Source organism: Odocoileus virginianus, chromosome 14 (assembly GCF_023699985.2).
Source record: "Odocoileus virginianus isolate 20LAN1187 ecotype Illinois chromosome 14, Ovbor_1.2, whole genome shotgun sequence".
NCBI classification, from domain to species: domain Eukaryota; kingdom Metazoa; phylum Chordata; class Mammalia; order Artiodactyla; family Cervidae; genus Odocoileus; species Odocoileus virginianus.
In genome coordinates this window covers 57,758,146-57,775,966 of record NC_069687.1, presented here as the reverse complement: position 1 = coordinate 57,775,966, position 17,821 = coordinate 57,758,146, and the positions used below count along the sequence as shown (strand labels likewise).

Below are 17,821 nucleotides of genomic sequence, written 5' to 3'. Positions count from 1 at the left end.
GTGAGGTTAAACCCTCTGGAGAGTTTTCTTCGCAAGGTTGCCATTCCCTTCCTTCCCTGTTTTTGAAAAAGTTTGGCACTGGATGAAGGAGACTTGTGTCCTATGCCCAATGATACGTGGCAGACAGTGCATGTTAGGAAACATTGAAATACAGAAGAAACAATAAAATTCAGTATTTTAATTTTTATATAAATTATGTAAATAGTTTCCAGAAAGTTATCTAAAATATTCCACTGTACAACATATAAAAATTGTATCTGAGAAGCTACAGACCAGAGAGAAACTGTGAATAAGGCACAAAGTTTATTTACACTCGTAATTGCATCCTAAGCTGTTTTATAATTCTTATTTACAGCCCATAGAGTTTCTGTGTTCTGAATTATTCCTTCACATTTTCTGGTATTTGGCATAACGTTCAAACGCATTTCATACATACTGACCTCCTCTCCCAACACCACTCACAAGACTAAATAAATACTAGAGGAAGAAACAGATTATTTCAAGGTTTCAGCTTCTATTTACTTCAATATAACAGAGGTCAGTTCTCTGTGCTGAAATACTAGAAGAATTAACTAATTCACCTGAAGTCTATTATCACCGTTCAAGTACCACTGAATAACATGAGTATGACTCTGTCAGTTAACAATCTCATGGGCAGGCTGCTTTCTATGTCCCATCGCTCTCATAGTCTTCTATTATCATGTCGTCTTCTTCCTCGTCTCCCTGGGCTGAAAAGGGCTGAGGCTGGCTGGCCGGCAGTTCATTCCCACTATTCTGACTCAAAGGAAGAGACCAGGTCTCAGGTTCAGCGCTTTGAGTGGGTTCACCCAGTGCTTCCTCTGCAGACTGCCCTCCAGTAAGCTGGGCTTCATCTCCGCTGTCCGCCTCTATCATTCCATTCTCCCTGTCAGTCAGGGCTTCCATTTTCAACCTGCCAGGTTCATAACACAGGCACTAATAATCATCAAAGGAGAGGATTCCTTTAAATTACATCAAGAGTTTGAAGATTATAAAGCCATCTCCCGTAGTCTCTCATTTACCTTCCTGTGCTTTTTAACCAGGTGCTCCAGTTTATTTAACAATATAAACAAAACGAGAAGGTAAATGACAAACAATAAATCATTACAACTTATAACACAAGTTAATTAATATCTTTAGTAAACAGTTCTTATGAAAAGAAAAAATTAAATGAAATAAATAAAAAAACAGATATAAAACATGAACAGAGAGCTTATAGAGAAGAATGGTTACTAAATAAATTGCTCAACCTAATCTGTAATTTTAAAATGGAAATTAACATTGTCATCTTTCAAACTGGAAAAGACCTTTTAAGATAATAAAACCCAGTGGTGGAAAGCGTTAGGAGAAAAGAACATGCTGAAACACTGTAAGTGGGCATTAAGATTGGCAAAATATTCTTGGAAGCAATCTGGCAACATAGAGCAAAGGTGTATATCCATTGATCCAGCAATTTTACGTCACAGAATTCATCCTACATAAATAGTATTTGATATGCATGATGATTTAGCTTCAAGGAAGGTTGTAACAATAAAAGCTGGAAACAAGCTAAATGTATTAATACAAAACAAGGTGTAGGTTCAATTAAAGGAAACTGTGCAGCTATTAAATAGAAATATTAAATATCAAGTTTAAGTATCAGAATATTCAACATTATCAATATAAACCAAAGATAATATTAAATATGGTCACTGTAAGTGAAAGACAGCAGTACCAGTTAAGTAGCACCGACAAATTCTGCCTCCCAGTTCAGATCAAGTACTTGAACCAATAATAAAAGAGTGACTCTCGTTCTTTTAATTACATCTTAGAAGGAAAAAGACAACAGAAGACAAGGGTCTTCCTTTGATTTTGGTGTCATAATCTTGGAGGGAAAGGAGCCAGTGAGAATAGTTGGTCCTTCTTTGATTGAGAAGTGAGGAAAAAAGGGAAGTTTAAAAGGTCTGAGCCCTGATCATCCACTGGGATGATGCTCTAAAATCCATCCATCATTATCTTTCTGTAAAAGGAAAGATGCGCTTCCCATAGCTAAGTCACTGTACAGAAGAAACCATTAAACAAAGGCCTTTATTGAATCTATGAAGGTAGAGGGAAAAAAATCCCAGACAAGCAAGTTTTCCATTTGGGACCAGGAATAGGAGAACTAGAGGAAGGGGTAATAGGTGCCATTTCTGTCATTTACCTTTATCCTTAAAACCAGGATGCAAGTACTTTTTAAACCTTTTTTAGAATGCCTGAATGCATAATTTGATCTTACACATAACCCAAGTAGAAATGAACTACAAGCACTGTGTTAATCACTGATGTTAGCCTAGAAGCTATTTTGCAATAGAATGAACGGTATAGATGGAGATTTATCCCTATATTTATGTATTTTTTCACTTTCTGAATTTTCAGTGATAAAGAAATAAAAAGTTCCTGACCATCATACACTCCAAATATATGCTGCTGCTGTTGCTGCCAAGTCACTTCAGTCGTGTCCAACTCTGTGCGACCCCATAGACGGCAGCCCACCAGGCTCCCCTGTCCCTGGGATTCTCCAGGCAAGAACACTGGAGTGGGTTGCCATTTCCTTCTCCAATGCATGAAAGTGAAAATATATGCTAAGAACATGTTAAGCAAAAGGGTTTTCAGTTATGCAAAAATGGCTGAACTCAAGGATTTTAAAGATTCCACTGCCTTTGTAATCCGATGATTCTATTTAACCCGATTCTGAGCTGGTGAAAAATGCTGTTAAATGTAATAAATATAATAGATGGGTCTACAATGTGATCATATAGTTTTTGATCACTGGTACAACATGTATTTCTTAACCTTTACAGATTACTGACTGTATAATGAATAAATAGATAAAGTATTTGGTTTGAAAATGAAAATGATCAGCTTACCTTCCAAAGTGTCGCTTTAGAGGAAGTCTTCCAATATCTTGGATAAAAGAAATCTGAGCTAAAACAGAAATTTTTAAAAAGTTTTAAATAGACATTTCTCCAAAGAAGAATGGCCTGAAAGCACATGAAAAAATGCTTAAAGTCACAAACAGTTAGGAAAATGCAAACCAAAACCATGAGACACCCCTTAAGATGACTATTAACAAAAAAACTCGTAAAACAACAAGGTGACAAGGATGTGGACAGAGCTGTAGGAATATAAATTGGTGTAACTGCTGTGGAAAACGGTAAGGTAGTTCCTCAAAACTTAAACACAGAGTAACTATATGCTCTAGCAATTCCACTTCTGGTTATACATCCAAGGAAGAAGGAAACTGAAAGCAAGGTCTTGAAGAAATATCTGTATACCCATTTTTATAACAGCAGCATTAATGGTAATAGTCAAAAAGTGGAAGCAACTTGTGTCCATCAAAGGTGAATGGATAAACAAAATGTGGTAAATATATATACAATGTCATATTATCCAGCTTCAAAAAGGAAGGAAATTCTGACACATGCTATAATGTGGATAAACCCTGATGACATGCTAAGTGAAATAAGCCAGTCATAAAAAGACAAATATGGTATGATTGCACTAAAGTGGGGTATGGAGGGTGGTCAAATTCATAGAGAGTAGGCAGTGTTTTTAGGGGGTAACATGGCGGGGTGGAAGGGTGGTGGTTAGTGTTTAATGTGGTTAGTTTCAATTTTTCAAGATGAAAAAGTTCTGGAGATTGGCTGCCCTGTAGAGTAAATAGACTTAAGACTACTGAAATGTGAAAGTCACTCAATCCTGTCCAACTCTTTGTGACCCCATGGAGTATATAGTCCATGGAATTCTCCAGACCAGAATACTGGAGTGGGTAGCCTGTCCCTTCTCCAGGGGATCTTTATACTTAAAAATAGTTTAAGTAATGGTGCTTCCCTCTACCTGCCAGTGCAGGAGACGGGTTTGATCCCTGGTCCAGGACTATCACACGTGCTGTGGAACAACTAAGCCCGTGTGCCACAACTACTGACCCTGTGCTCTAGACCCGGGAGCTGCAGCTACTGAAGCCTGAACACTCTAGAGACTGTGCTCCACAACAAGAGAAGCCGCTGCAATGAGAAGCTTGCGCACCGCAAATAGGAGAGTAGCCCCCGCTTGCCACAGCTAGAGAAAAGCCTGTGCAGATACAAAGACCCAGCACAGCCAAATAAACAAATAAAATAGTTTAAGATGGTAAATGTTATGTTACGAAGAAACATTTACTCAAGAAAATCTAACAGCAAAGAGTCTCGCATTTGAGTCATGATCTGCTCTTCCCCTTCCTCAGCTTGGGAGACACTTCACTCCAGGTGAATGCAGCCAAGAACACAGAGCTTCCCCTAGTGAGTGTGGCCAGCCAAGGGTCTGGGGCTCCCTTTCTCCACCCAGCCCCGAGCAAAGGATGGAGGCTCTACCCCAGAGTACAGCAGCGCAAGAACACTGCCTCTTCTTTGAACCACAATCACCCTCACCCCAACTCATCTGTAGGGCAGAATGTCCACAGTGGGAGAGCCCAAGCCAAGATCACCAGCGTCTCCCTTCAACTGAGCACACACCCAAAACAGTGGCTCAAGAGATTTTGCCCAGAGGCATTCTGTATGAAAAGGGAGCTCTGAAGCTCTACCCAAAGGAACCGGCTTTATAAGAAACAGAATGTTGGGGAGTTCAAGCCAAGGGGCCCTCTTGAAACCAACAGCTCCTCTTAATTAAGACTAACAAGCTGAGCAAAAGCCGGCCAGTTTACCAGAAAAGAACGAGGAAAGAGACAAGTAAGAAGAGCCCCCCTGGGGTCACAACAAACCTGACACTGGCTTCAAGGTCTCCACCTGCCCACATTTAACTGGGTCAGACTGTAGAATAATTTATGCTCCTTGACACTACTGAAAACAGTGGCGCAATCTGCCAGTACTGTGAAACGGAACAGGTGAGTGTGATATCAAGTAAGCAGACAATTTAACAACAATAAGGGAAAGAGACAGTTACAAAGAGCCCTCCTAAAGCCACTGTCATCTCATGGTGATTGCGGGCATGTCCAAAGCTGAGCACTGAGGAGACAGAAGCTTCATACCTAGGGGAAACAGGCTTCATCAATAGTTTAGCCTAATCACTAAACAATTAATTAACAAACAACAGTAAAAACAAGCCCCAGAGAGTGGAGGTGACTCAGTGCCCAGAGGAGCTACAATATATTACCCAAATTAGCCCAGTTTTCAACAAAACATTGTGAGATGATACAAAGAAATAAGAAAATGTGATCCACACACAGGAGAAGGATAGGTAACAGAAACTCTGAGAGGAACCAGACATTACACTCAACAGAAAAAGACTTCATAGATAGGAGCCATTATAAAGATTTTCAAAGAACAAAAGGAAACCTTACTTAAAGAAGTAATGAGAGCTATAATGACAATGCTTCATAAAATAGGGAATATCAATAAAGAGAACTGTGTTAGTCACTCAATTACATCCGACTCTTTGTGATACCATAGGCTGTATCTCGCCAGGACCCTCTGTCCGTGGAATTCTCCAGGCAAGAATATTAGAGTGGGTTGCTATTCCCTTCTCCAGGGGATCTGTTGACCCAGGGATTGAACCCAGGTCTCCCCCACTGCAGGCAGATTCTTGACCATCTGAGCCACCAGGGAAGCCCTTAATACAGAAGGAAACTGCAAAAAGAACCAAATGGAAATCTGGACTTGAAAAGTACAATAATCAAAATGAAAACTCCATTAGAGGGGTTCAACTGTAAATTTGAACAGGGAGAAGAAACAATCTGGAACCTTGAACACAGACTGACAGAGATTATGCAATGAAAGAGAAAACAGAATGCTTTTTTTTAAGCCTTCCAACAAACACTAATGGAGGACTAGAAAAGAGGATGGTGAGAAAGAAGAAACATAAAGTGATAATGTCTGAAATAACATAGTAAATAAAATGAAAGAAATGGAATAAAATTTGATGAATAAAAAGAAAAAATTTGATGAATAAAAAGAAAAGCCAAAACATCCTATTTTTGACTACATTTTATGAACCTTCTCAAGTTTGCAAATCAAACTCTATGAGAGCTCTTGGACACTTACCTTTTTAAAAATCCAATATACAACACCATTAGGATTTTCAAAAACAGCTTTTTGATATGGAAAACTTGAGTTGTGATCCTGGAATCTGAACTTGTAACTAGTGGATATAATGATTCTCCAGATGATTCCAGCGTGAGTAATCCAAACCAATACTTCTCAAACATCTGCATAAGAATCACCTGGAGAATCTCATTAAAATGCAGATCAATTCAGCAGGTCTTGACTGAGGCCTGAGATTCTGCATTTTTCTCAAGCTTCCAGGTGATGCTGACGAGTCCTGTCCAAGGGGACTCTTATTAAATCAAACCAATTCACCGTCGCACAGCTGGGAGTGGGACAAAGAATGTGGCCAGCTGTGCCAACATGAGCTGGTGGCAACCGGGCTGGAGCTGAAGGAACAGCCTGCATGGTTAGGAGACAGGTTACAGACAAAGGAATCAAGTAAATATATTTAGCAAAGTGGGAGACGGGTCCATATCCACTAAAGGAACCAGAACTCCTGGAGATTTCTAAGCCCAAAAATAGGATGTTTTTTTGCAGCAAAGTATGAAATAATTCTGGAACATTTTGTATCAGAAACTACTCTAAGAGTAAAGGCACAGGCTCACCCTAAAGCAGCCTGCATTGGCCAAATTGGAACCAAAATAAATAATGACAGTGAGAAACAACAGCTGACAAAATAAGAATCCAGACTCCATGCTAATATAAACAAACAGGGAAGAGGGTGAAGCGATACCTTACAGTAGAATTTACTAACAGGAATGTAGAAGGAATAATGCCATTAGAAAATCATGACTTGCCAACTATCACAGATTCAGGAAATAATATTATCAAATGATGCTATGACTAGTGGGTGAAATTTTAATAAGAAACAGGATATTTACATAGTCTCAAAGTGTCTCCTCAAGAAACACTTAATAACTTTACATTAGAGAACCTCAGAGATAATTATCTTACAAAATAATTAAAGTTAACTTCACCAGTATGGTATAAATAGACACTGTGTTCTCTGGATGTGATACACTGAGAACAATGCATCACTTCTGTGGTATTCCTGACAAATATACATACCCTGTATCCACTCAAAGACAGATAAACCCAAATCCTCAGATAAACCAAAACGGAGGGACAGTTCATTTTGTAACAATCAAAAATGTAATGAATAGGGACCTCCCTGGTGGGCGACTGGTTAAGAATCTGCCTTCCAATGCAGAGGTCACAAGTTTGATCCCTGGTCAAGAACTAGGATCCTATATACTACAGATTAACTAAGTTCACACGCTTAACTACAGAAGCCCATGTGCTGCAACTACTGAGTCTGCGTGCCCTAGAGCCAACGCTCCACAGCCAGAAGCCAGAGGGCCCAACAAGAGAAGGCCATGAGCCGCAACTAGAGAAGCCCTTGCGTGCCACAAGCACAGAAAAAGCCTGCACGCTGCAAGGAAGACCCAGTGCAGCCAAAAAAAAAGATATAATGGACAAAGAAACAACAAGGTGCCATTCTAAATCAAGGAGACTAAAGAGATAGCAACTGAATAGCTAAGTGAATCATCTGATCTTGCACTGGATTTCTGGACAAGAAAGAGAACAAGTTTTAGTTGTTATTTTGCAAAGGGCATTATTAGGACAATTGGCAAAATCTGAATGGGGTCTATAAATTATAAATGGAGTCTAATAATTAAACTATGAATTAGCAGTAATGTATCAGTTAATTTCCTGATTTTGATGTATATATTGTGGTGATGTAGGAGAATATCCTTGGTTTCAGGAAGTACATGCTGAAGTGTTTAAGAATAATAGGCATCATGTCTGTACTTTCCTCAAACATGATTTGGAAAAAATACATATGTTTGTGTACATATGTGTATAAAGACAAAGAAAAAAAGGCAAATATGGTAAAAATGAAACACTGAGGAATCTTGGTGAAGGATATATAAGAATTTCCTTCGTACCATTCTTGTAATTTCTAAGTTTAAAAGCTAACGTAATCTGGGAATTCCCTGGCAATGCAGTAGTTAGGACTTCACATTTTCACTGCTAAAGGCCCAGGTCCAATCCCTGGTCAGGGAACTATGATCCCATAAGCCACACAGCACAGCCAAATAAATAAAGATGAGTATAATCTAAAATTAATAGGCCAGTATAGGGAAAGATTAAACACACACACTATTCAAAAGTCATCTCATTTCTGCCTATAAATATAGAGTATTTAAAATTTTTAAGTATCAGTATTCTTAAAAGATGAAACTCTTGTATGTAGGTAGACATTTACTCAATAATCCTCTCCTCTGATCACTCATAAGACAAATACTATCTCTGAAATTTATGAGAAGTTTTGGGACTTCCTAGCAGTCTAGTGGTTTTAGAAGGCAGTCTAGATTCTGCCTTCCAGTGCAGGGGGTGTGGGTTCATTTCTTGATCAGGGAACTAAGGTGCTACATACCATGGGATGTGGCCAAATAAAAAGAAATAAAACTTACGAGAAGTTTGATGAGTTATGTAGTAGATTATATTTTCAATATTACACAAATTCTCTGTTCTACCTTGAAGGTCAGCACCACAGACATGTGACCTAAGACTGTTAAGGAAATATGGCCCTTACATGTTAAAAAAGAGAAACAACTGATGGAAAATGGGTACTCTTCAAACCAGGCAGACCTCAGGGGACACCTATCGGGCAAGTGGGTGTCACAGGTTTGGCCGCGCCGAGTCTCTGCAGCGTGCAGGCTTTCTCTAGCTGCGGCGGGTGGGCTTAGTGGCTTCACAGCCTGTGAGATCTTTGAGCCCACATCCCCTGCATCGGAAGGTGGATTCTTAACCACTGGGCCACCGGAGAGCATTATTTATAACTTCAAAATCAGGAAAAACAATGTAAATATACTATTAATGGACACTATTTGTAATACTGAATCAACCAAAATATATTACCAATAAGATTGAATGAGTTAGATCTGAATGTACTTTAGCATTGCTGCTATTACGGACAAATGGTTCTGTCACCTCAAACTCATATTTTGAAATCCTAACCCCTTTAGGAGATGGGGCCTTAGGAGGTGCTTAGGTCATGAGAGTAGAGCCCTCATGAATGGGATTAGTGCCTTTATATAAGAGCCCCAGAGAGAGCTTTCTTCCTCCTCTTTACCATGTCAGAATACAATAGGACGGCCATCTGCAAAATAGAAAGTAGGTCTCACCAGACACTGGATATGCTGGCACCCTGATTTGGGACTTCCCAACCTCCAGAGCTCCTTTGTGCTAATTTATAAAATATGGAGCTCTATGCATGATAAGTGACAAAAGCAAATTAAAGCTTACTTTCATTATTATATCTGCACAAAAAAAGTCTAGAAGAATTTACACCAATCTGTGAAAAGGAATTACCCATAGTTTACAGGGGACTTTCGATTTTTACGTTATATACGTCTTTCTTTTTTTTAATCAAAAAGCAGTATTAATTCTGATTCAAAAAACAAAGGGGAAAAAACTGAGTGTCAGTGGTACACAGAAACAACTTGATGCACAAAAATATAATGTTATAAAACACTACTTCTTGGGAATAATAAAAACCCATGTTATTACCTTGATTTCTCATTGGAATGGTTAGCAAAGCAAGGTATGGCAATAGCTGAGTCTGCAGGCACAAAGCTGGTAAGCAGAAGTCAGAAAAAAGTGCTTTTGCTGCTAGGCAATTTTCCCGATACTGTAGAGAAGAAAAAAAACGGAGAAATGAAAAATAAAAATTTAAATATGGATATTTATTCCTACACATAAGTTTATTATGTCACAATATATGTTTGGTTTCTACACTAGATACTTTAAGAGTTTATCTCATCAGTCTTTTTTTTTTGGCCTCATCAAGCAGCTTGATTAGTCCTTTATAAATGTCCTATTGTTGTTGTTCAACTGCTAAGTCATATCTGACTCTCTGTGACTTCATGGACTGCAGCACCCCAGGTTTCCCTGTCCTTCACTGTCTCCCAGAGTTCACGTCCATGAGTGGGTGATGCCATCCAACCATCTCATCCTCTGTCTTCTTCTTCTCCTCCTGCCCTCAGTCTTTCCCAGCATCAGGGTCTTTTCTAAGTAAGTCCTAGCATTATTTAACAAAGCACTTTATCTGTACAACTAATTCACATTTGATATAACAGAAGAAAGAACAAGACCTTAGGTAGAAGGTCCTTAAAAAAATTAAAGGATTTCTGTTTATGAGCATACACATATCACAAATTATGTGAAGATATTGTTTCTCAATAAAAGAATGTATTTTCTTCAGTTAAAGAGAGATGCAGTGTTATGGTGATGGTAAGAGAAATATAATCTCTAGTGTTTCAGGAGCTCACAGTTGTAGATCACTTATATGTAACAAATGCAAAATTAATACACATGCTATAAAGAGCAAAGCAAGTCAGTAAGGGACATAAATTGCTTAAAAATTGCTCCAAGAAATCCACTGAAAGATTTTTCTTAGGTAATGACTGATACTTTAATATTTTAGCCACAAGAATTTAGAACTGGAAGACATCTTAGAGATGACCTAGTTCAGGGGTCACAAAGTCAGATGCTATAGGAGTCAGGCAGGTAATCAAAATCAGTGCAGCAGGGAGGGGGGATCAGGATGGGGAATACATGTAAATCCATGGCTGATTCATGTCAATGTATGACAAAAACCACTACAATACTGTAAAGTAATTAGCCTCCAACTAATAAAAATAAATGGGAAAGAAAGAAAAATAAAATAAGCATAAAAAAAAGAAGAAAAAAAAAAAAAGAAATCAGTGCAGCAGAACTGCTGGAGACAGTGGCATCGATCACTCCCACCACCAACGGGCAGGTTATCCTTGGCTTGAGCCAATTACGGCCATGTAAAATATGGACCAATGTGGCCCTCTTTTTTTTTTTTCTCAGGACACTCAAGTTTTAACTATTAAACTAATTTTTAAACATGGGCAGTTGATTAAAAAAAATCTGTTTGTGTTATGTATTGTATTCAAATTGTGAGCCACCTGTTTTTGACTTCTAAATAATCCAATCCTATACATTTATAGCTGTGGAATCAGAATCTAAAGGCATACTAGGTGAAATAACTTGTCCACATGGTTAGAGGTAAAGCCAGGATTTATTTTCAACTGAAACAAAAATATAACTACAGGCATACCTCAAGAGTATTGTGGGTTCAGTTCTAGACCACTTCAATCAAGTGAATATCACAATAAAGCTCACACTACACTATAGTCTATTAAAGTGTGCAACATACTTTAATAAAAAATTTGTTGCTGTTCAGTCGTTATGTTGTGTCCGACTCTTTGTGACCCCAAGGACTGTAGCCCACCAGGCTCCTCTGTTCATGGGATTTCCCAGGTAAGAATACTGAAGTGAATTGCATTTCATTCTCCAGGGGATTTTCCCTACCCAGAGACTGAACCCATGTCTCCTGCTTAGCAGGTGGATTCTTTACCACTGAGCCACCTGGGAAGCCTACTAATTACAAAATTGATTGCTTAAAAAATGCTAACCATCACCTGAGCCTTCATCCAGTCATCATCTTTTTGCTGGTGAAGAGTCTGAAATATTGCATCAAAGTATGACACAGAGACACAAAATAAGCAATGTTGTTGGGAAAATGGTGCTGACAGACTTGTGTGATGCAAGATTGCCACAAACCTTTGATTTGTAAGAAACACATTACCTGCAAAGCACTTTAAGAAAGTGCAGTGAAACAAAGTAGGCCTGCATACTTTGACCCCAATAAAATAAGTACATGCTTTCAAATTTTGAGTGTTTTTTCTTTAAAAAAAGCATTTAAGAAGACTGTTCTTTTAATGTTTTATCATAATTCTAAAAAAACTATAAGCCTTAGCAACTATTTCTTATTAAGAATGAAAGATCATTTTTCTCTTAAATAAAAAAATAGATTTATTGGGATATAATTCACACCATAAGGAGTTCACTTATTGTAAATATACAATTCTGTTTTTTACCTTTTTATTTATTAGAAACCACTGGGGTTTGTGCAAGGGTCGAAAACTTGATCCTCCTCCTTGGCAATGAGCAAATCCTCGGGCTTTGTTGGAATGTATCACACCTCTCGTAGCTATAGATGTACTATATTCCCTGAGAGAAGAGCGTGTCTAAAAAAGGAGACAAGATGTGAAATAAAGAAAATAAAGAGATTTGTAAGATAGTACTTATTGGTACTACTGACTCCCCCAAAAGGCTAACTGTAGTTTATTTACTACATAGTCCTTTTTTGTCACATTCACCACAGCCCTAAACATAATAGTGCCACAAAATTATCTGAAGAAAATTCAGCAGAGATGGGAATCACCAAATGCTATGTGTGGACAATTAATTGTGTATCAGACGGGGGTGGTAGGAATAACTTTAAATACATTTTTGAAGTAACTGGGAAACAGGAAGAAGGATAGTATTCTTACTGAATTTATGTTAATCATAATACATACTGATTATGTTAATTCTCTTAGGTGTGATACTGCTATTGTGGTTGTAATAGAGCAATGTCCTTATGCAGGCTTAAGTAAGTCTGTGATGCTACAATTACTTTCCAAGTATTCAGCCAAAACAAGTGTGTAAAAATACAGACTAAGCAAATGTGGAAAAATGTGAAAATTGATGAACAAAAGTTAAAGGTATTCAGATATTCATTGTATATTCTATTTGTCAATAGTTATAAAATTTCAAAATAAAAAAAAGCAATATAAAATAATAAAGCAAATGCAACTGCTAAATAATGAAATTCTAAGGATATAACAGAAACTGTATCATAAATTTTAAATGCTGGAAATATGGCTAGCATGACCAGGGAATTGAATTTTTAATTTACTTAAATAGTCATATATGTCTAGTGACTACTATACCAGTCAGAGCAAAGTTAAAATGTTAAGAAAAATTACAAACTTTATAGTGAATAATTTCAAATTTTAAATAAATAAAGTTAAAAACTATCAGAAAGTAGCACACGGCATTCCCTGGTCAGGGAACTAAGACCCCACATGTCACATGGTATGGCTGAAAGAAAAAGTGGAAAGAAAGGAGCACATTCCCTTCAATCTTCCCTTCAATCTATTTTTCAATTTGTCAAATTTTCCAACTATGTATTAGTTTTATTATCAGAAAATAACTTTAGAAAAAATTAGTGCTATATTAACATAGAAAAAGCAGATTCACTGCAGAAGTTTCTCTGCAAACACTGGTTGCATGAAATTAATTTTGTCATAGTTATTAAGAAGTTAATTAAAATAATGTCACATAAGTATGAATAAAAGTAAAATTTCTTTCTCAGTTCTGAGGAAATAGTCATAAACAACACCACTTAAGTCTTACATTCCAGTCACCACTGAGGATATCCGCAAAACTCAGAAATTCACTGGCTCTCACAAGATCATCCACTTCTGTGAAGAAATCTACATAGTTCTGGTGAAGATATAAATTAAATAACTCTCCTGGCATGTGTGACATTTCTACTACTTCCTATAAAAAAATAAGTATATATAATTTTAGTAAAAATTCACTGGTCAAATTTATATAGAGACAAATGTAAACAGTATGTACTGTGTAGATAGTACTAAGTGTTATTAAAGACTTTACCTCAGGTTGAACAAGCAATGTATCCCGGTCATACTCTGATAAATGAGAAGGTAATCGAGGTGAGTCTACTTCTGTTACAGGTGCTCCTACAAAAAAACAGTCTGGCATTATTAAAAAACAACACCATCTTTATATAGCACCTTTCATTTGAAGATTTTTCAACAGCTGATTTTTTTTTCAATAGTTGATTTTTATGTTTAATTTCACTTATAATACAAAAATACAACATTTTCCTGCTATGTCTTTCTTATGTCATGCCAAAGAGTATCTGACCTATCTTAGCTCTTTCGTGAAACTGAACCAAATATATGACATTCTGAAAAATAGGGTTTTTAAATTTTAATTGTAAGATAGTAAGATATTTTTTAAAAATGTATAATGTTTTCTTACGTTTACAATATAGTATTTTCCCTAAAGCTCTGAAGAGAAAGAGGGAAACATCTTTGCCACCAATAGCTTGGACCTCCTGATTTTCAAATATCCTATCAGTTTTCTGTCTTCGTTTTGATTTTGACAGCACAGCATCTGATTTTAAGGAAGACAATCCTTTTTTCCTTGGTCGTAAATTGTTCTTTCCTAAATAATATAAACCAAAGAAACAATACTTAAAATAAAATTAAAACATGAAAAGTAAAACAGAACATTTCAGACAGAGTTACACTAAGTATTCTAGTTTAAATGCTTTTCTAATAAATAATAATGAGGTATACAAACTGAGTCAGAGTCCTCTTCCAGTTACTAAACTACTAAAATGACATAAAATGTCATCTAAAAGTATGGCATGAGCTAGATTTAACCTTCAGTGACTGAAATTATGTAGTCCCACCAGAACTGTTTACATATGAGTAAGCTTGATTTGTACAATTAATTTTTCTCCTTAGGTTTTGTGTATGTGTGTCAAATACATAATAAACATTGCAACAATAAAAATAAATAAAATATGACTTGACAAATCTCAAATTTTCACATACACGATAACATACTCTCCAATATAGTTATATCACCTTGGTTTCTCACAAAGGCAAGGTACTATTCTTGGTGCATGGTATGTACTAACCAATTCAGTCCTCACAACTCTATCAGGGAAGAACGATTACTATACAGAGTAAAGAAATGGAGACATAAGAGGTTAAGTAAATGGCTAAGGTCATCAGCTAGTTAAGTGATTTGAATCTGGGCAGTCTGGTTCTGCAAACCTTACTTAACAATCAGTCTATATTACTTCTTTACTGATTTGGACAGTCTCCAATTTATGAATATGCCCATGTTCAAATTTCATTGGAAAATCTACTTTTAAAAATTCAAAGTATATGATTTTAGAAAACCAGCCTGAAAAAAAAGAAAAGAAAACCAGCTTGGAAGAGCAGAAACACAGGATCTGGGTTTGAACCCTAGTACTATCTCATCAGGCTGGTCTGAGAATTAGATGAAAAAACATATAACTGCTAAGATAGTTTCTAACCCACCCAAAAATTATTATTTTCTTCCTTCTGAAATTTCTGAGTTCAGAGCAATAATATTATAAACGGTAGTTAGGATCTCAAACTGACCCACCCCTAATTCTAGTAGTGAACCTAAGGATAATTTACATTTATGTTTCTATAGGAAGAAGCAGAATTTTGGTTTTAGTTGAGTTAAAATGTCTAATTCTTTACAGTTATTTTGAAAAACAAGATGTAACTAAGTGAACAGGTTACACTTGTGGATAGAAACTAGATTTCAGGTGGATTTTGAGAGCGCCAAAGAGCTATTAATTTTTTAAAGTCAATCCCTCAATGTTAAGCATCGAGTAGGTCACCTGTTAAAAGTTTTCTGATGACAACTATGTGCAGTAAATTATGATCATTAAGAATAAAAATAATTCATTGCCATTAGTGGGGTTATCTCTTTACTTCAGCATGGCTAGGCACTCCTTTTATATGTTAATAAGTGGAAATATATTTGTTAAACATATCCTATATCCTAATATTAAACTCATTAACAGCTGACCATTTGAGAACTTAGTATGTGTCAAGCCCTGGAATAAACACTCTGTAAGTATTACCTCACTTACTCTTCACACAACTTGATGAGACAGGTGCTCATATAAGAGGTGAAAAAATAAAGCCATGGAAAGACTAAGTAACTTGCACGATTAAGTCATTAAAATGTGGCAGAGCCAGAATTTTTTCCCAGGAAGTCTCATTCCAAATTAACTTTGAAAGGTAAAGTGGCAAACCATGTAAATAAATAAGCTTTTATCTCAGATATGCAATTATATACGGTGACACATTCACAGGGATGTGTCTATGTACACATACATACATAATTTTATTAATAATGTCTCAATAAAAAACATATCAATTTCAAGTTAAAGTATGTTTAATTTAATTTAATTTCATGAACAAGAAAAAGTTATTCACCTATATAATACTATGAGTGTATCTTTCCCAATTACCTGTTGAGGAAGAAAACTGGAGGCTATTTATTGCACTTCTGATATCACCAGAGCATCCTTGACAGAGAAATTCTAGAGAAGTTTTATCAGGGACAAGAATTTTTCCTCCATTCTAAAATGAAACAATTAAAATTTTAAAAATATATGTTTTCTAAAACAAAAAACAAACAAGCCTCTCTATTTTCTAAACTTAATGAAAGTATATTAGAACCTTTCAAATTTGCATGCCAAAAAGCCTACATGTTAAATAATAGCCTGCTTATGAAGGTATAAGTGTCAATAACACCATAGTCTTTTTTACTCGGACTATGCTATATAATATTTTGAAGTTATCTCTCTCACTATATATATATATATATATATATATGTATACACACACATATACAAATGTATAGATGCACACATATACATCAGATATATATACATATACATCATATATACATGCATACATATATATACACACAGAGAGACCTCAAAATACAATATAACATAATAAAACTAAATACACAAGAAAATTTGAAATGTACATGAAAATCCCTACACTGGAGTCTTCACCACATTAATACAGTCTGGTGAGTATTAAAAAACCACAACTGCATCAACTCATACTTAAAGCCTAAATTTCATGCAGTTATTTAAGGTATATGATGTATCACATTTCACATCCTTGGTAGATCAAGTATAAGGCAAGAGAAATTTATCCTCTCTTTTCCTTCAGAAATTCTTAATAGTTTACGGACAATATGACTTTAGCTGAATTCATGTGATTGCTCAAAGGTGAACCCATTTCAGGTCCTATAAAAATTGCTTAAAACAGAAAAACAGCACTGTGCTATGATTTTCAATATATTTTTAACTGTATTAATGAAAGCTGTCTTAAAAGTTCTTTATGCAAGTTAGTATACTTCTAGTCTCCACAATTCCAACTTTGTCACAACTGCTAACATTTTAGTAGGAACCTTTCCAGACCATTTTTTGTGCTCATACATCTGTAAGTATATACAGTAACTACAAGTACATACAATGAGTTAATTTTTTAAACACAAGTGGGGATCATATGTATTATTCCATTCTTTATGATCTATGTTAGTTCCTTTAAATCTATATAATTTAAAAAAATTTATGGGTATACAGTAATTAAATTAATACTTCCATCAATGAAGGGATATTTACATGTTTCCATTTTTTTCAACCATTCCAGACATATATATATATATATATACACACATATATAGATAGATACATATATACTATATATATAGTTGACCCTTGTATAGTGTGGGGTTAGTGACAGGAGCCCCTCTCACAGATGAAAATCCACGTATAACTTAGAGTTGACCCTCTGCAGGTGTAGTTCTGATTCCTTGGATTCAACCAATCATGGATCATGTAGTACTGTAGTATTCACTACTGAAAAAAATGCACATACATGTGGACCCACGCAGTTCAAGAGTCAACTGTATATACCTTTGCCAACATGCATGAATACTTCTGTAGAGTGTTGTTCAAAGTGTCTGTAATTTTATTTACCAATTTTATTTTTCCCAGCAATGGTGGGTGAGAGTGTCCATTTTTTTCCTTATCTTTGGCAACGCTTTTTATCAATCTTTTTCTCTGATTACTAGTAGGCCTGAATACCTCTCATGTTTACTATCCATTTGCCTTTCATTCCCATGTTTGTCTTTTATCTTTGTTTACCATGTCTTCTGTTATTTCCTAAGTTTTC

At 36.1% G+C, this 17,821-nt stretch overlaps 1 protein-coding gene across 5 annotated transcripts in view; it reads right to left on the bottom strand.

The window, feature by feature from the left end:
* Positions 1-158: 158 nt before the first annotated feature.
* The window catches only part of RAD17 (RAD17 checkpoint clamp loader component), a 34,328-nt gene continuing 16,665 nt past the window's right edge, over positions 159-17,821 (bottom strand). For 4 of the 5 annotated variants that reach the window (XM_070476782.1, XM_070476783.1, XM_070476784.1 and 1 more), the window contains 8 exons: positions 16,096-16,207; positions 14,049-14,234; positions 13,659-13,744; positions 13,395-13,541; positions 12,032-12,181; positions 9,633-9,753; positions 2,907-2,964; positions 159-931 (listed from right to left, as the gene is read on the bottom strand). In XM_070476782.1, the coding sequence (XP_070332883.1) occupies positions 667-931; positions 2,907-2,964; positions 9,633-9,753; positions 12,032-12,181; positions 13,395-13,541; positions 13,659-13,744; positions 14,049-14,234; positions 16,096-16,207 (1,125 nt within the window). In that variant the 3' untranslated portion in view covers positions 159-666. Of the gene's footprint in view, positions 955-2,906; positions 2,965-9,632; positions 9,754-12,031; positions 12,182-13,394; positions 13,542-13,658; positions 13,745-14,048; positions 14,235-16,095; positions 16,208-17,821 lie in introns of all 5 variants that reach the window. The other variant, XM_070476786.1, reaches the window with a different exon arrangement.